Here is a 20,619-nt window from a genome sequence, read left to right on the forward strand (position 1 = left end):
AAATCGTCAGTACAATTGCAACCTTAATTAGTTTGAATTAAATATTTTCTCATATATGCTTTTGGAGCTATTCGATATTACTAAAATAGCAAAGCATAACATTTGAAACAACCAAAAGTTCTTTCTTCTATAGTCTTTGTTATAATTGTGTTCAAATTAATTTCCTGAGTAACGTCTTATTTGTGTACATTATTTAAAATTTAGTAAAAGCAATTAGTACAGTTGCACAGTTATAACAAACACTGTTGGCTCTCACCTCTATGCAACTATCGCCACAAAAGTCATCGACATGTTCGTCTTCTTTGTTTTTCACACTTGTATTCATAGTGTCCTAGTGCTCTGCTGCATTTATCAATTCTTTACCCATTATTGTTTCGCGAACGTCAAGCAACTGAATCGTTCAAAGAAGGTATCGTAAGTTAAATGTGCACATGCATATTCAGGAACCTGAGGAATTCAGTCCCCATGCGTGTGACTATGCATTTGTGTTCCTTTATCACTTAATGTGAATGTGTCTGTCGGTGTAAATAGCGTTGTAAATGTTCCTACTCGAAAGTTAGGATAAGGTTCAATAAGGATCTTCAATAGTTTGTCCCAAACTGGAGAGGAACAGATGAGTAATTTTATTGTATATTTTGGATTCCAGCAATTTACGCTTTATCTCTTTATTGTTCTTCTCTTTCTTTACGATTCTTTATCGTTCCGTCTGACCATATGTTCAAGTGTTTTAGACTTTAAATGTAATGTGCGAATTACCAAAGGCAGACCACGAGTACGGTGGCTTGATAACGTAGAGGCAGATCTACAACAGCTAAAAGTCCGGGCATGGAGACTTAAAGCACAGGATAGATAGATCATAATGGAGAGATGTGCTAAAGCAGACCAGGGTATTCCATGGGCTGTAGCGCCACTGGGATGAATAGTTGTGAATTACTTCTTAGCGGAAAAATACTGTGATCTTAATATGAACACATGGGCGTAGCCAGGGGGGGGGGGTTGGGGGTTCACCCCCACCCCGGGGGGGGGGGTGTCGGAGTTTAGTGACTGATCTTTTGCTTTAGTATTGTTTATTTTATGTGAAATTTTAATACTAAACCATCACTTGCCTTAGCACAGCTTAAAAACCCCTACCGGGTAGTTTTGAGTTGGAAACCCCCTACCAGGGGTTTTAGAGGGTTTGAGTTTGAAACCCCTACCAAGGGGTTTTGAGTTTAAAACCCCATACCAGGGGGTTTTGAGTTTAAACCCCCTACCAGGAGTTTTGAGTTTAAAACCCCTTACCAGAGGTTTTGAGTTTAAAACCCCCTACCTGGGGTTTTGAGTTTGAAACCCCCTACAAGGGGGTTTTGCATTTAAATCCCCCTCGTCTATAAAAAAAAATGCAAATGACAATCCCAAAATTCCAAGAGCACACCTAAGAAAGATTTTGATTTTAAACCCCTCTTCAAAATACAAAAGCAAATTACACACTCAAAATTGTATGAGCGTAGCCAAAGGGGTTTTGAGTTTAAACCCCTCTTCAGCTGGGTTTGAAGCTAAAAATACCTCATCAATATAAAGAAAAAAGCAAATTACGCACTCAAAATGCTATGAGCATAGCCAAAGGGGTTTTTAGTTTAAACCCCCGGCCAGCGGGGTTTGAAGCTAAAAAATAAATCTTCAAAATACAAAAAAAAAATCAAATTTTGCAATCAAAATGCTATGAGCGTAGCCAAGCTTATTGGGTGTTTTGAGTTTAAATTTTCCTTCAGAGGGTTTGATGCTAAAAAAATACCTCTTCAATATAAAAAAAAGCAAATTACTAAAATTCTTTGAGCGTAGCCAAGCCAATGGGGGGTTTTGAGTTTCAACCCCTCTCCTCCAGATGGCTTTTGTAAAAGTTTAAAACTCCTCAAGATAGTTTTGAGTTTAAAATCCCCCTACAGAGCGTTTTAAGGTTGAAAGCCTCTCTCTTCAATATTATTTCTAAAGCAAACTACAGTCACCAAATTCTATGACCGTAGCTAAATGTGGTTTTGAATTAAAAAAAAACAACTCCAGATATAGTTTAGTTAAAAAAAAACAGATGATTTTGACGATAAAACTTCCCTTTTCGATATAACAGCTAAAGCAAAATAGTCACCTAATTTTAAAATCGTAATCAAGAGAAGTTACACGTCTACCAGTATCTGGGCTCCATTAATAAAGTGCAATGAAATTGAAAAGCACTGAAAGTGGCACTACAAAGATGTCTAAGACGGATTTTAGGAGTCAGTTATAGAGATCGGGTCTAAATCAAGGAAATCATTTGCCGAAATGGAAGTCGACCCCTTAGTAAGACAGAGCGTCGCATGAGGTTTGCGGAACATGTTCTCCGACAAAATGAATTACATATAATAAGAGTTGCGATGACATCCTAGTACAACTTGGCGCCACACTTTCATGAAGGTCCTCAGAGCAGGTGGGAAGAGGCTTCGGACATTGCCAGTGACAGATTTTTGTGGAAACAGCTTGCCAGCGAATGCGCCGAACGGCTCGGGAGGGTGTAAGTCAGTAAGAATAGCACATTAGGTTTTTGAAATAAAACTTTTAAATAGCAAAATAATGCACTGTAGTTACCTCAGAATATGCATTTAGTTGGCTTTCAATACCAGAAATAGTGCTTGGCGGCGGGGCTTCGCCCCGCGCTGGGGGAGCGCTGGCAAGGGCGAGGGGTCTACAATTTTTTCACTAACTCCAGGAAGAACCTATTCTTGGGCACAATTAACGTCTTCCAAAAGAATGAAGGGTCAGAATATAAGAGATTAATTATGTACACACATCCATACAAACATATATATATATATATATATATATATATATATATATATATATATATATAATTTTTTTCGGGGGGGGGGAAGAACCTGGCTACGCCCATGTCATGTATGAGCATATCAACCTAATTACATAATACGAGTCGATTTCGTTACCAATGGAACTATAGACTACTACAAACAATACTAGCTCATAACATCGGGAAATTAGTAGTATAACAACTAATTTATAAGTCCAGGGCCCCGCTGGAGTTGGTTCCCCCAAAACTTGTTGAGTCGGCGAACACCTAGGCTCCCTGACCGAACCTGATCGTGCTAAAAGACATCAACACTAAATCAAAATGTTATGACCCAAAATAATAAGACATTGGCAGAAAGTGGCATGAAAAATTTTTATTTGCAAAACAGGTCTCTGTCCCGTCAGTTCCAATTTCTGCACTACCCAAAGGTTGCGACTTAGGACGTCAGTGTTGAGATCTTCTATAACGATTATGGTTTTGAATAGCCCCGCCCATGCAGAGAGAAAGAGGCCACTGTTTCATGCCTGTCCTCGGTTTCGGTACTATCCTAGACAATAAACTAAATTTTACTGCAAATACTGATTATATCAGCAAAAAAGGGCAGCAAAGATTACGATTACTAATAAAAACTGTCCTCGTTTAATGTTAGCGAAAAGGCCTTGGCTATGTCTTATCACGCTCACATCTGCAATATTTTAAGTTTCAATATCACTGCCTGGTATGGCAATCTAAGCATTAAAAATAAAAATAAACTTTATAGAATCCTAAATGCTGCTGGCAAAGTCATTGGCAAAAAACAAACCCCATTTGGGCAGTTGTTTGAGACAAACATCTATAAAAAAAAAGCTAACAAGATCCTCGAAATAAAGAATCACCCTTTGTGTCAGGATTTTGTGATTTTACCATCACAAAAGAGATACAAGACACCGATAGCAAAGACAAACAGACACTAACACTCTTTTGTTCCCCTGGCAATCAAATCATTAAATAAGAACAATCTGGTATAAACTTTGTCACATGTAAATTATGAGTGAGTCTGGTGTGAATGTACACTTTGGTTTCTTATAGTTATAATGTTTTTTGTTTGGTGTAATGCACAAATTGTAAGACAAATTTCCTTACGGATAATAAAGATTATTATTATTATTATTATGTTAGAAATGAACGAGTAGTCATTCTCTGGCGCTGCCAGGGTCGAGTTTCGCTAAAGAGAAACAAAATTCATCGTAGTCCCTTTAACAGTTTCCACTGAGGAATTTTCTGGTGATGTGGCAGGTCTGCAGCAGTACCGCCCTCTGACAGGCAACGAAGATGTTCCTAGGAATGTTAAGGGCCTTGAAGGTGTCTGTGAGGTCAGTTGTTATTATCCCCTCGGTTGATATAACAATGGGGTATATTGTTATTTTGGACAATTTCCATAGACGCTTAATCTCCAAGCCTAGGTTCCCATATTTTCTTTTTTTTCTATCTCTGTTTTTCTTAAATTATGAGACAGTGGTACGGCGATATCGATAATGGTAGCGGTTTTTTCTTTTTTATCGATGAACAGCAGATCCGGGCGATTGAAATCTACCGTTTTGTCGGTCAGAATAGGCCTGTCCCAGTACAGCAGATGTTCAGTAGACTCGAGAACCTCTTGCGGAGAGTATTTATAATAAGGGGGAGTGTCCTTACCGATCAATTTGTACGTCAAAGCCAGGTGTTGGTGTATTAACTTTGCAACTTGGTTATGGCGACCTAGGTAGGCTGATTCTGATAGGGCTGGACATCCTGCCATAATGTGTTCAATCGACTCGCCCACATTTCCACATTTTCGGAAGCCTTCTGTTTCAGGGTAGAGATGACCTGCTTTGAGCCCAGTTAAGGAAGCAGCCTTGTCGATGTTGTCCCCATGTAATGAAGCCGGAAATTTTCCGTGGAGTGTTTTTTCTTCCCATTGGCGAATCTCATGCCCTACGTCGTCCAAACCGACATTGACATCAGTATTGTGTAGGTTCAGAGGGGTTGCATCGGAGTCGTATTTCCGTAGGAAGGAAACTAATTTGTTGCTGGAGGCGAGCAGTTTTGATCGTGTTTTTAAAACTTGCATCTTACACAATTTGAAGATGTTCTGCAATCCACGACCCCCATCTTTCCTGGGCAGGTATAACCTTATGGTGGAGGACTTGGGGTGTAGGCATCGAAACTTGGTTAGTAATTTTCTAGTGAGTTTGTCAATGTCATGTAGGTCGGTGTCAGTCCATTTGATCACACCGAACGTGTAAAGGAGCACTGGGTCGGCCCAGCTGTTTATTGCAGTGATGAGATTACTGCCAGACAGTTTGGTGTTGAGGATTTTATTAACTCTTTGCCTATATTTGCCAAGAAAGTCTTCTTTTAATTTCTTATGGTTTATCTTGGCATTCTGGTTTATTCCAAGATATTTATAAATAGAGGCGGAGTTCAATTCCTCGATGCCTTCAAATTCAATGTTGGTTTTCGTTGCCTTGCCATTTTTAATGCTTATGATGCCACACTTATCCAGGCCAAAAGACATACAGATATCGTCACTAAAGCATTTTACCGTTTTGATTAAGGTGTGTAATTTTTGCTCGGTTTCTGCATATAGCTTTAGATCATCCATGTATAATAAGTGGGACACACATTTTGTACATTTAGTGTCAACCCTAAAACCATTTGTAGAGTCTTGGAGTAATGTAGATAGAGGATTAATCGCTAGGCAGAACCAGAGTGGAGATAGTGAGTCACCCTGGTATATACCTCTTCTTATGTGCACATAACCTAGTTTATCACGATTAAGGTGCAGGTTTATCTTCCAATTATTCATACAGACTTTCAATAGTTGTTTTATTCTTGGGTTGATTCTATGAATATCCAGGGTTTTTAATAGCCAATCATGCGGAACTGAATCGAAAGCTTTTTTGTAGTCGATGTAACACATGTGTAAATTTCTCTTTCTTCTATTAGCTTGATGCAATATAATACCATCTATAGTTAGCTGTACTTTACAGCCCATCGACTCTTCAATGCAACCTTGTTGTTCCTCTGCTAGTAGCTTATGGGCAGAACAAAATTTATACATTTTACTTTTTAAAAGTGAAGTTAATAGTTTATACACCACTGACAGACAAGTGATAGGGCGATAGTTTGATGGTTGGTTCGGATCCCCTTTTTTTGGGGAGGAGAGATGTTCTCTCTTCAGTGAGTTCTAACAGCATTGAAGACGGTTCTGATATTAGCTCGTTAAAACTTGATGTTAGTGGTGCATGTACGACTGTAAGTTTTTTCAGCCAAAAGTTGTGTATATTGTCCGGTCCAGGAGCAGTCCAGTTGTGGGTTTTTGATATAGCTGCTGAGACTTCCTCAACTGTGAAATCCTCATCAGGCTTTTCTGGTATTAGGTTGTTTTTAGTTTGGATTTCCTCGATCCAGTCAGCCTGCACATTGTAATGTAGCGGGTCGGACCAAAGCGCCGCCCAGTAGTCGGTAAAGGAGCCGTGTTTAGTGCTATCAATGGTTTGAATTTTGTCAGCACCGTTATCAGCTAGTTTACGGAAGAACTGTTTTCTCATGTGCTGAAATAAAGCGTTATGCTCCTTTCTTTTGGTGGTTTCGTTGTAGCGCTTTAACCTAGCTCCCTTTAGTTTAGCTTTCTGTCTCAGAGTATCTTTCAAACATAAGAGTCTTGCGTGGCTATCACAGTCCGTCAATTTGATTCCAGTTGTTCTTAGTATTGTCTTCATTTTGTTAAGTATTTTCGCGGAATGGTTGTTTCCCAGATATTGTCCAATTGTATCCATTTGGCTCCTCAGTTGATTAATATTGTCTTCAAGGCGCCTTTTCCATGCTGGCACATGTTGTTTTGGTCTCTGATTAATTGGGCCTAGCTCGAAGGTCTTTTGTCCAGAGAGCTCCGTGACAGCCACAGCGGCGCAGTATATAGCGAGATGTGTCTCAAACAAGTTTCTTGGTGTTTCAAAATGGTTGGCTAAGACTTTATTTATTTCATTAATATATGTGTTTGTCTCTTTCTTGACGTTTAGCTTGGGGATACGAGGCCTAGAGTTAAGATTGGTGTTTTTATAACGGTCTATAAGATTAGAAAATTTTGAGTGTAGCTCATTGCTTATTGCCGATGTTGGGTCATTCTCTTGTTGGTTGGGTGTTCTACTAATGTCTTCGTTGGTCGGCTGTGTGGGCGTGTCGTTTATATCTGAGATGAGCTCTTGTATCTGCAGCTCATGACCTACTTCTCTTCTTATCACGTCAATTTCTGCAGGGGTCAAATAACATTTTTTAATTATTACAGATCTTCTGTCTACAACATTCTGCTCTGTAAGGTTTAGATTAGGGTATAATTTGTTAAATTCCAGGGAGAGTTTTTGCCTATAACCTGGGAGAGGTTTATCATCACAAATGTTTACACGGAAGAACGATTTGATAATGTCTATATTCATTTCTCTCGTCCATTTGATCCTTTTGGCTCCTCTTGTTCTAGGGTGGGCAAGTCTCTAGCTATTGACCGAATGAAAGATTACCCCCCCTGACCAAAGATTCGTTCAACCTGGTTAAATAAAATGTAGACCTATTAGCCTTACATGATATGAAAAGACAAAAACCAAACGGCATTTTAATAAGAATCGCATGATACAGACAAAGACAACAACCGGTATAGTTTTCACAGAACTGTTGAGAACAGCCGATGACCTCGATAGAAAGAGAAAAGCTAAGATAAATCTTTACATATTCGGCCTATGAGGACGGGTAGAAATGGATGTCCATCATATTAATCATATGATGCACAACTTGTAGGCCGGATATTGTGGTAATGATAGGGTTGATTTTGACAACCAGTTTGCCCCTGAGCCTAATATTAATTGTTACATCTATATGTGTATTTATGTTTATGTATGTTGTGTGTGTGTGTTTGTTTGTTTTGTCCAAACAAAAGCTCGCATTAGATAAAGATTAAATTAAAATTAACTTACACAGTTGCGGCGCAAGAGCTAAATTTGGTGTGGGCGAATTGTATTTTGCGAGGCCCTCATGTGTAACAAACAGATAAATATTTTAAATAATAAAACATTTGAAGCCTCATATTTTGTTTATAAAAATGCTAATAAAGAGAAACAAAATAATAGAGAATTAAAGAAACATAAATTTTCTGCTTCTAGCCTTACGTAGCATATACTAACTTCTGTACAAAAGTATCGTAATTTATCTTCGAAGACTATACCTGTTTTTGTAGATGAAACTGCCAATCCAATCAAGAAATATGCCCAAGAACTTTGCCATAAATGTACTTATACAGAAAGGCTTAAATTGACATGCGATAACATCTCCTACTATACATAAATTCTAAACTGGCCTTTTTTTGTAAATGCGAATCGCAGTCACTGAGTGTGTCTGGTTGATGCGCATGATTAAAAAAAAAAACAACTTTTAATGCATTTACTTACTTGAATTAGACTTTGTTTGTTTCAATTTAGAGCGGCGAATTATATAGGGGATTAATTATACCACCACTTCAGTCAAGTGCTATTTCTTTCCCTTGTTTGAGGTACCAAACAAAATAATTAATTACCAATAGTTAAGTTACTAGGTACTAATTGGTTAATTTTGTTTATTGATTCTTGTGTTGTCATGTAAAAGAAATAGCTGTGCAAAATTTCAGCTTGATTATAAGTTGGTTGTCAAAGAAGAAATGTGTGGAAATTTTTTTATCAGACAGAGTTGAAATAAGTTTAAGTTTTGTAAAAAAAAAGGAACATAAATTGCAACTTGAGTTGTCTACCGTACCAGTTGGAAACGGCAACGTAATTTTCTTTTAAACTGCTACCGACTGCGTAATTATACGAAACGCGTATTTTTTGGAACTTTGACTAGACGACTTTCTATACTAAACTTATTAATTAAAATAGAGATACCTATCTAGCTATAGTAGGCTTATAGGTCCAGAAGTCTAGAGACTAGAGTAGATCTGTCTATACTAGGGTCTAGATCTAGTGCATAAATTCTAAAACCAAAAGATTTACCAGATAATCACTGAATCAGCTATGCTTGGCTGTGGCTTAGTAGGCGTTATTGTCATAGTAATAAGTATTGTTTTTCAAGTATGGAAAATCTTCTTGTGTGGGCCAACAGTGGCAACAGTTATGTCAAATACTCTTATTGATTGGCAGAATAAAGGAAATGAAAAATGGATTGATGATCAAAAAATATTTTATATTTGTAAGTTCAGATCTAATTTATTTTAATAGACCTAGTCAAGTCAGTCTAGTCTAGTTTTAGTGTTAGACTTAGACTTTAATTAAGGCTTTAGATCTACTAATCATCTACTAATACTTATACTACTAATAATAACTAATAGTAATATTCTATATAGTTAATTATACACATAAATATATTGATCTAGAATTAGATCTAGATCTAGTCTAGGTCCATATTTTGAATTTAATAAACCATTTCATTTGATTTGTCATTGTAAATTAGCTTTCAATTTAGATTTAGACATAAATTAGGCATTGTAAACCTTAAACTAGATTTAGACTAGACCCCTTTAAAAACTAAAATCAACAACAGTCATCATGAAATTGCTCTGGCTATTTATCCTAATAATTACTAAATACATACTAGCTGAACACAGAACCAGATCTACCTTAGTCAACACTAAACTTAAAAAAGAAACAACAGTCATAATCAATCATCACACTTTAGATCAAAGCAACTTAAAAAATAACCTAACATACACATCCATAACACTAAAGAAGATTACCCATCACAAATGGAAGTTCTCAATCAGACACAGCAGAAATAAATACCTATCACTGTTAATATTAATAGCAGGAGATGTAGAGTCAAATCCAGGGCCTAGATCTAAAGATAGATGCAACATCTGCAAAAAAGTATGCACCATGAAACAGAAAGCCATTCAATGTGACACCTGCGATGAATGGTACCATGCATCATGTCTCCATATGAATACACCTGTGTATTATGCCTTAGGCAGCAAAGATGCATCATGGCACTGTGTACCGTGTGGGTTACCTCAGTTTACATCAGGACTGTTTGATTCCTTTGATGCAGACACTTCTAACCCATACAACATCCTAAACACCATCCTAAACCAAACTCACCAACCACTAGCCAGATCCACTCCTGTTAAACCTAAATCTACTAAAATTAATACAACAGCCTCACTAAACAAACCTACTAAAGAAGTAACACCAAAATACCTTAAAACCTTAATAATAAATTTTCAAAGCATTAGGAACAAAACAGCAGATTTAGAAATTTTATTAGAATGTGAGAAACCAGACATAATTGCAGGCACAGAAACTTGGCTACATCCTGAAATTTATAATGCAGAAATTTTCAATAGTAATTATGAAATTTTTAGAAAAGATAGGGCTGATAATCATGGAGGAGTTCTTTTAGCAATAAAAAACACTCTTATAGCAGAAGAAATTACCTTACCTAACTCAAAAAATATAGAATCAACATTTTGTAAAATTAATACCACCTCAACATCCCTAATAATAGGCAGCATTTACAGACCACCAAATTCTAGTTTAGAATACATGCAGGAACTATGTAATCAGATTACGACACTTAAAGAGACAAATAAAAATGCAGTTTTTTGGATTATGGGTGATTTCAACCTACCTGATATAAATTGGAAAACACTAACCATAGATAAACACCAAAACCTTAAGGACATAAATGAGCTTTTCATAGAAACTTTACACAACCTAAGTTTAGATCAAATCATTAAAAAGCCAACTAGATTAAACAACACATTAGATCTCTTCTTAACCAACAGACCTGGATTAGTAGTTGATTATGATATTATCCCTGGTCTATCAGACCATGAGATCATAAAAATACACAGTCAGATAAAAGCAGTAGCCAATATAAAACCCAAAAGAAAAATCTTACTCTGGAATAAATGTAACCTAACACAACTACACCAAGCTGCATTAAACTTTCAACAAACATTCTTATTAGAAAAAGACATTAACCAACCAGTCGATGACCTCTGGAATTTCATTAAAAACCATCTTAAAAGCATTATAGAAAATCAAATACCAACTAAATACACATCAAACAAAATAAATAAATGCTGGTTTAATAATAGACTAAAGAAGCTTTGTAAACAGAAGGAAAACCTATATAGAAAATTTAAAGAAACTAATGCAGAAAGAGTTTACAAAAAGTATATAAAAATTAAACACTTAACCCAAAAAGTAAGCAGACAGCTGCAGAGTGAATACATAAACAATGTAATATCCAAAGACAACAACAAAAACCTATGGTCATACATTAAGTCTAAGAAAATGGAAACAACAGGCGTAGCGCCATTAAAAGATGAACATAACATAATACATAATGATAATGAAACTAAAGCAAACATTCTAAACAAATACTTTGCATCAGCATTCTCAGCCCCAGGAGACAAAGACATATTACTGAATTTGAACCAAGTAGACAACATAGAAGATATAGTAGTACAAGAAAATGGAATTCAAAAACTATTAGCCAACACCAAACCAAATAAAGCTTCTGGACCTGATGGTATTCCAGCTAGATTACTCAAAGAACTAAGTAATGAGCTAGCCCCAGTGTTCAAAATACTCTTTCAGGCTTCACTTAACCAGGGCAGAGTACCAAAGGACTGGAAAGAAGCTAATGTCACCCCCCTATTTAAAAAAGGAGAAAAATCTGACCCAGGAAACTACAGACCAGTATCACTTACCAGCATCACATGTAAAATCCTAGAACACATAATATGTAGCAACATCATAAACCACTTAGACAAACATAATGTCCTCACACCATACCAGCATGGCTTTAGGAAATATAGATCATGTGAAACACAACTAATAGGACTAATTGATGATTTTTCAAAAGGTTTAGATAATAGTGAACAAATAGATGCTATCTTACTAGATTTTTCTAAGGCTTTTGACAAAGTTCACCACCATAGTTTGCTTAAAAAATTAAAATATTTCGGCATTAATGGTCCACTGCATCAGTGGACTAAAGACTTTCTGATAGGGAGAGAACAAACTGTAATAATAAATGGCTCTAAATCAACACCGATAACAGTAAACTCAGGTGTACCTCAAGGAACAGTCTTGGGTCCACTACTATTTTTAATTTACATAAATGATTTACCAAATTGCATTAGTTCAGGAACAAAAGTCAGATTATTTGCAGACGATTGCATAATATATAGAACAATAAAAACAACACAAGACACAGATATTTTACAAAGAGAATTAGATGAATTACAGAAATGGGAATCAAATTGGAGCATGTCTTTCCACCCAGAAAAATGTCAGTTGTTAAGAGTAACAAAAAAACTAAAACAAATTAATTCCACTTATCTTATTCATGGCAAACCAGTAACACAGACTAAAAACGCAAAATACCTAGGTGTTATAATAAATGAAAAACTGTCATGGAATGCACATATTGATGAAACTACAAAAAAATCAAACAAAGCATTAGGATTTATTAAAAGAAATTTCTATAAATCAAATAAGAACATAAAACTAACATAAAACCCTAACCCGGACCCCTCAACTCAAGAAAACATTAAGAAACTAGAACAGACACAAAATAGAGCAGTGCGATTCATAACAAACGAATATTCACATTTGACTAGAGTAACACCTTTAGTAAAATCACTAAATTTAGAAAGCCTTCAGGACAGAAGGCTCAAAAGTAAAGTAGCAATAATACATAAAACACTGAACCATAATCTTCAAATACAAAAACAAAATTTAATAAAATACTCTGAAAGACACAAAGATAAAGGCACATTCCTCGTCCCATATGCTAGGACAAATTTGTACAAATACTCCTTCTTCCCTAGTGCTATTAGAGCATGGAATGGGTTGCCTGAGCTAGCCAGGAAAACCAGTGACTTGGCAGAATTTAAGTCATTGGTTAATATGCATGACTAAATGCATGACGCGTAGGACGTAATCATCTTCTTTTTTGAAGTAACGTCTGTATTATATAAGATATAAGATATCTTGCAGATTCTTGCATTAAATATATTTAGCAAATTTGTACTGGCACTCTCATTGTCATTTGTCATAGTCAAAGTCATATTCATGATATTGTCCACCAGGGATCATCATTAGGAAAATTCATTATTTATAAAAAAAAAATTTACCATTGATAGACAATGATGAAATCATTAGAATTAGATCTAGAACTTAATAATCTTCTATATTATTGTGTATATTATTAAAATTAATATGTTATTTTTTTTATTTCTTGCTGTGATAAAAGTGTATAGATTCTATAATAAATGACATGCTTTTTTTTTTGTTTTGGCATCTAGTGACAACACCCAGACTGGGCTTATGCATTAATTCAGTGTTTTTTACAATTTATTACCTAAATATTTTTCATGGCAATAAAGAAAAATGGTGTCATTATTTAATCCCAATAATAGTTTAAGATGAATTCCCACAAGCTATTATTACTTTTAAGAAACAAACTTTAATCAATCAGTAATTCTAAAGTGTAGTGAAATAAATCTAATAAATTTGTTTTATGAAGCAAATATTTTTTGTTATTTTTTTAAAGTTGAACAAGGTGAAGGGAGTGCAGGAACAGTTATATGTCTTCATGGATTTCCTACAAGTAGTTACGATTGGAAAAAGGTTAAAATAAGTTTAACATAACCATTTGTATGAGTTACTAGAATTAAGCTTTAATGTTACAATAATTTTCATGTTTTATAATAATTCTCTGTATTGCAAAGTTCTTTGTTCTATTTTCTCGATTCCTTTTGCAGATGTTGCCAGATTTAAAAAAAGAGTTTAATCAAATACTTCTTTTGGATTTCTTAGGATTTGGTTTCAGTGACAAACCTGTAAGAATTTTTTTTTTTAGACTAACATCAGGCTTATTGTTTGGTTTTATTAGGAGCTTAATTGTACAAAAGTTTTGCAGACTTTTTTATAAAGTTCATAACAGGTTTAAAATCTAAACAAGTAGAAACATATTACAAGTTTCTCTTTTCAATTTCTGCTATTAGCTCTTACTTTTGTCATGGTTAGAAAATTGAATAATTTCTTTTGACAACTTTTTCATTGTACTATCTTGATGAAATTTTGAATATAAACTCTTGCTGCATGACAACACATTTTATTACATTCTTTGAAAGATCACTTCATTACATTGTTTTAAAAATGTTATTTAATGGTGAAGCCCAGTGATTCATCCAAGGGAATCAGGTTATATCACAATTATCTCTATAGGCATAGCAGGAATGGTTATCTTTGGGCATTATGAAATAAGAACTGTTTGTGTTAATGTCACTTAGTGTTTGCAGCAAATTAATTAGAGTTAATTTAGAGATTTTTAATATTTCATCAATTTAATGTGCCAGCATTTAACTCATTTTAGGATTTTAAGAAAAAAGTTTTTCATTTAGAGATTTAACCCAATGACTATTATTGTGATAGAATGCTGTGTTTACAGAACCCTGTACCTTGCACTAGAAGGTCATATGAGTTGTTTTTTTTACTTTCGTATAAGAAGAGCTCATCATATCCCATTCTGAATGATGATAAACTTAGCAACCATTTTATTTAATGATAAATAGTTGTGTATATTTTTTTTTTTAAAGATAAGGCTTACCTGGGGAAATTTAGTATTTTTAAAGCTTGATTTTGTTCTAAAGGTATTAAAAGTGTATATTTTTTAAAACTAGACATATTGTTATATTTTTAAAGTGTTTTTTTTTATTATACATTATAAAACAAATTTATTTTTTGTTTAGGAGTTAAACTCTACTGTTCAACAAGTAAAATAAAAAAGAAAGTTTAAAAAAATAAATTTCTACATTATGAAGCTGATTGTAAAGTTGTAAAATGGAAATGCTAGAGAATGAGTTAAGGTGATAATACTTTTCTTTTTTATTCTTAGGTAGATTACACTTACACCATTTTTAAACAAGCCGACATCATTGAAAATCTAGCCTTTAGTCTCCAAATTACTTCTGCTCACCTTCTTGCTCATGACTATGGTGACACTGTTGCTCTTGAACTCATGGCCAGGTATATTTGTTTACTTATGTGTTGTAACAAAAACCAATTTTATCGTAATTAAATAATCACTAAGTTGACATTTTTTTGCCTTCCATTCATAGGTATAATTTTAATGACTTGAAATTTGAAATCAACTCCCTGACTATGCTCAATGGAGGTACCAAATATTAATTAGAAAATCATTTGAATAATTTTAATTACTATAGGAACTTATGTTACAATAATTGAACATGTGTTTTGTAAGATGAAAACTTTTTGTATCATTGTAATAGGAATATTTCAGGAAACCCATAAACCAAGATTATCACAGAAAGTGAGAGCTTCTTTTTTTCCCTCTCTTATTTCTTATGTAATTTTCAAAATGCAATAATTAACCATGTCCCAATGTTTTTTTAAGTTTCATTAACATTATATCTTCACTCCTTTTTTTATTACCATGTTTCTTTTATAAGAAATAATAATTAGCCTTTTCTTTTTGTTTCAGCTTCTGCTTATTCCTGTCATTGGATACATAACCAGTCAAGTTTTTAATTTTCCATTATTTGTTTATGGGTAAGTTTAAGTATTTTTGGGTATTCACTAAATTTGACTTAACAAATTATAGGTTTAGTCAACAATATCTGAGGAGGTCTCATGTTTGAACCCCTGTGTAGAATTTTAAGAAATTTAAATAAGAGTTTTCACTAGAGATGAGTTTCATTTCTTGAGACACCAAATTTTCTCACAGCTAACATTCACAAAAGAAGAGCATCATTGATGTGCTATAATAATAAGGCTTGTCTTTAAGTTAGAAGAAGCAATAATACTACATGTACATGAACAACATTCATACAACTTTCTCAGAAGGTTCTTGCACGAAACAGCTTTAGAACAGTCCTTCAGGAGTCAGAAAGCATCACTTGAAGCATCTTTTATGCAGTATTTTAGGAACAATTTCTGTCCAAACATTTACTGTTCAGGGCATTAAACTTTGATATTTTATTAAACTTCGAATCTTTTCCCATTTTGAAAGATTCAATGTACTTGGAATGTTTCTACTGGTGCACAAATTAAGGTCATAACAGTATATTTATTCTGCAAAAAAACAAAGATAATTTTCAAAACACAAATGGACAAGATTAATTAAATAGTAAAAATGCATTGCAGATTTGGTGAAATTTTTGGGGAAATAAAACCAACCCAGGAAGATTACCAAGACTTCTGGTCTTTGTTGTGTTACAATAATGGCCATGCTGCATCATACAAGTGTGTATTATTATTTTATCTCAGCATTTTTTTTTTAGAGTCAAGTTAATACATTTTTTTTTAGAAACTATCTGTATTTGTATAAAATTTTAAATTTTAACATTACTCTCACTCATTTTTGCAGAGTGATAAATTTTTTACGTGAGCGAAAAAAATTTAAGGAGAGATGGGTTGGAGCCCTGAAACAAACACAAGTAAAAGGTAAGTATTTTTAAAAAGATGCTTTATTGATCCATTAGATAAATGATGGTTTGTCATTACTAGCTTCTAGGAAGCTTCAATTTCAGTTGTTCTTTAAATTCCTGGCCATTGGGGCACAACAATTAATAAGCTGACAAGGATGTACCCACTCTTTTAGATTTCTCCAGTTTGTATAAAAGAGGATTTAAGTAAGAATGACCTTTATAGCAATGTGTACTAAACCTTTTTTTTTTACAAAGCTCACTCTGTCTGGTAAAAAGTTTGTACACATTATTTCTCTGACACTTCTAATGAAGCTGAAATTTTGCACAATTATTTTTTTACTTGACAACACAAGAATAAAAAAAAATAACCAAATAGTCAATGGACCTCATTCACCAATCGTAAACAAACAACATTTAGCCACGTGATTCTCTATCTCTTCTATACAAATTACTGTCTTTTGACAGTTTTTTTAATTGTTTTATCAATATTCACATGACTAAATGTTGTTTGTTTACGATTAGTGAATGAGGTCCATTAACTATTTTGTTAGATATTTCACATGATCTGAATAGATCACATGAATTAACTTTTTCTAAACAATGAATAAATGGTTTATCTTGAGTTTGAGAAGCAGATTTTATAAGTAATGCTTAATAGTTCATTAATATTCTTATTTGGCATGGAATTTTCTTGTGCATTTTTTTTTTTAAATTTCAGTTTTATTCATATATGGCCCTGCAGATCCAGTTAATCCTCCAGAATTCATTTCACAATTTAGGCAAGTATATTTGACTGTGAGAAATTAAAAAAAAAATGTTTTTATCATTTGTATTTCAGTCAAATCTTTTAAAAGTGTATGTTATGAAAGTGAATTTAATATTTATGAGATTGCCTTTTTTATGTAATATGTGATGGTTTGACCACATTTTATTTAACTTGTCATTGTTGATGCTATATCAGCATTTAAGAAATAATTAACAATTTTAACCATGCTGGTACAATATATTTTAGATATGTCTTTAAATAGTAACTACACTTTTCATCAAACAATACTAGCAGTTGTCATATGATAAGTTTTATATCATCCAGAGTTAGATGGAAATTTAGGATTTAACACTGTTTCTGAGTTTACAATCCCATGACTGATTTAAAAATGAAGGTTTAGAAAGTTTGACGACAGTATCATCAGTGTACTTAATTATTATTAATACTACCTTTTTTTTTTTTTTTAAATTTACTTTTCTCATTGACTAAATCGTTTTTCTATAATACAGTAGTTTTTATTACTGTTACGAATCTCACTATCCAGGCTCTCTGCAAACTGCACCATACACCACCAACTTAAAGAACTTGACAACTCAGGGCTCCAAAGTAACGTAACACTTTAATAGTTGAATAAATAACAGCCAATACTGTACAATTGGCAACACGTACACTGTACAAATATCTCTCCGATAACACCGCACTGCCATATCAACTCTTGCACTGGCCTCTCCGTCTCGTTCCGGGCTTGCACTGGGTTCAACAGTTCAGGACTGACTTCACACACTAGGCTCGTTGTGTCGGACTCGATCGCAGACCAAGATCAAGACGCCAGTTGTCTCAACTGTACTTGACAGTACTCCGCACAGAACCGTCGTAATGCTCCATACAGAACCACACCGTTGAACTGTGCTGTAGTCGACCGTGTTCTGAACCCCTGTCGTGTACCTCCTCTCGTGAACCGACTTGACTGCGACACCTCCGCTCTTTATATAGGGTCCCTGCTGGCCTTCTAGAACCGGGCATAACGTCACTGGACCATTGTGGGTGGTCAGATGACTACAACCCTCGTGACGCTCCTGAGCTCTGTTCACGACGTCGATTCTTCCCGAACCATCATGTTGACACTCGTCTCGGCCGACCGTCGTAACTCGTTACGGTTGACCGCTCGTCTAGCGCTAGCCTGGGGCGATTTGCGTCGGCTGACTACACACACACCACTACCCCCATCTGTACCACCACCAGGTTTATAACATTATTTTCATTTTGTAAACTATAACTATACCCAAAAATACTTAAACTTACCCATAAACAAATAATGGATAATTAAAAACTTGACTGGTTATGTATCCAATGACAGGAATAAGCAGAAGCTGAAACAAAAAGAAAAGGCTAATTATTATTTCTTTTAAAAGAAACATGGTAATAAAAAAAGGAGTGAAGATATAATGTTAATGAAACTATAACTGAAACTATACAAAAATCAAACAAAGCATTAGGATTTATTAAAAGAAATTTCTATAAATCAAATAAGAACATAAAACTAACATGTTATTTAACCTTGGTTAGGCCAATAATAGAATATGCATCCTCCGTTTGGGACCCCTCAACTCAAGATAACATTAAGAAACTGAAACAGACACAAAATAGAGCAGTGAGATTCATAACAAACAAATTTTCACACTTAACTAGAGTAACACCTTTAGTAAAATCACTAAATTTAGAAAGCCTTTAGGACAGAAGGCTCAAAAGTAAAGTAGCAATTATACATAAAACACTGAACCATAATCTTCTAATACAAAAACACAATTTAATAAAATACTCTGAAAGACACAAAGATAAAGGCACACTCCTCGTCCCATATGCTAGAACAAATTTATACAAATACTACTTCTTCCCTAGTGCTATTAGAGCATGGAATGGGTTGCCTGAGCTAGCCAGGAAAACCAGTGACTTGGCAGAATTTAAGTCATTGGTTAATATGCATGACTAAATGCATGACGTGTAGGATGTAATCATCTTCTTTTTTGAAGTAATGTCGTTTGTATAACAGTGACTTTCAGTCATTTTTCTTACACTTACATAAAATAAGAAAACCTACAAAGTTGACTTCAACTAAACTTTCATTTCAATTTTCCTTCCATGAAAATGTATAGATACTTTCCAGAAAATTAACATTATATTATATTTCTATTTTTTATTTTTAAAGTGATTTAAGAATCTTTGATATATGAGCATTCTTTTTTTCAGTTGACACATTTCATTTTAATTCAAAACATTGATTATTAAAATGATTTTAACATGTTTCCTCTGTATGTCTGGCATTTGTATCATTAATTCATCTTAAATTCCATAAGATTCTCAAACTTTAATGCTAAATACAACAATGCAAAGTGAAAAGTAGTAGAATAATATCCTGTGTCCAAAAAAAAAAAAAAGGATGGATGATACAACTTCCTACAATGCACATACATTTAAAAGTTAATTGAATAAAAACATATTAATTAAATAAACTACCAAACCATACATTTTAAAAATATTTTCTATTTCAGGAAAACAGTGCCAGGGAAAACTATTGTCTCACTTTCACCTGATGTTGGTCACTACCCTCAGTGGGAGTCACCCAGAGAAGTCACCAGAGCTTTCATAACATTTTTAAAACCTCTTTTAATGTTTGTAACTGAGACTTAATTTAATTTGGTTAAAATAATTATTTGCGTTTCATTACATATTATGTTTTTTTGTGTTACTTAAAATTGAAAGCATTTGTTAATGAATTTATCAGAAGTTTATTAAATGTGGAAAAAAAATGACAACAAAGGAAAAATATTGAGACATTTTATTTCTTATATACAATATAAAAAGGCATTTACTTTAACACTATAATTAATAATTTAAATCATGCTGCCATTTTAATTATAGCAGCTTAAAAAACTATGTTGCTTAATGATTGCTTGAATGTATGTAAAACAAAATAAATTATTTAAAATGTATCATACTATAATTGACATATAATAGTTAGTAAGACAAACAATTTAATTTTTTAAAACTAAAAGACATTCTTTTGTTACAAAAAAAACTCTCTTTGTACTATGTACACATTATTGTTGAAAAAATAATAATAAAAAAATAAATTACATTACTAAATAGCATATGAAATATGAAAAAATGTTTTTGTAAGATATTTAGAACCTAGTTAAACTACATGTTAATAATTACTACTTTTGATGTTGTTTCTTTTTTATTTGACTGTTACAAATTAATATGAAAATTGAATGTTATTTGTATTCTTTGAAATGTGATGATTTGAAAACAAAAATTAATTTGTGATTTTACAAGAGCTGTGATGTATTAGTAGGTTTCTATGTTTCTATTCATTTTAAACAAATATTAAAAATACATTAATGAACATTCTATTAGTTCAGTCACAATTTCAGATCACTAACTGGCTGCTTTTAAATTGTTGTTTTTACTTTTTCCAACTTAAGAGATAATTATAGATAATTATATATGATAATATATATGAACATTTCCATA

General features: G+C 33.6%; 1 protein-coding gene across 1 annotated transcript; it reads left to right on the forward strand.

Moving 5' to 3' along the window:
- Positions 1-8,648: 8,648 nt before the first annotated feature.
- On the forward strand, positions 8,649-20,498 carry LOC106053335 (mesoderm-specific transcript protein-like). Its single transcript, XM_013208879.2, has 11 exons — positions 8,649-9,046; positions 13,421-13,497; positions 13,632-13,709; positions 14,768-14,898; positions 14,991-15,046; positions 15,162-15,202; positions 15,374-15,441; positions 16,036-16,134; positions 16,259-16,335; positions 17,038-17,098; positions 19,635-20,498. The coding sequence occupies exons 1-11, from the start codon at positions 8,872-8,874 to the stop codon at positions 19,771-19,773; spliced, it is 1,002 nt and encodes a 333-aa protein (XP_013064333.2). The 5' UTR covers positions 8,649-8,871; the 3' UTR covers positions 19,774-20,498.
- The last annotated feature ends 121 nt before the right edge of the window (positions 20,499-20,619 follow it).

This window comes from Biomphalaria glabrata, chromosome 4 (genome assembly GCF_947242115.1).
Source record: "Biomphalaria glabrata chromosome 4, xgBioGlab47.1, whole genome shotgun sequence".
Taxonomy (NCBI): Eukaryota; Metazoa; Mollusca; class Gastropoda; family Planorbidae; genus Biomphalaria; species Biomphalaria glabrata.

Coding starts and splice junctions, on each gene's coding strand:
- LOC106053335 (XM_013208879.2), top strand. CDS start 8,872: ATGCTTGGCTGTGGCTTAGTAGGCGTTATTGTCATAGTAATAAGTATT. Junction 9,047..13,420: donor TCAAAAAATATTTTATATTT/GTAAGTTCAGAT, acceptor ATTTTTTTAAAG/TTGAACAAGGTGAAGGGAGT. Junction 15,047..15,161: donor CCTGACTATGCTCAATGGAG/GTACCAAATATT, acceptor TCATTGTAATAG/GAATATTTCAGGAAACCCAT.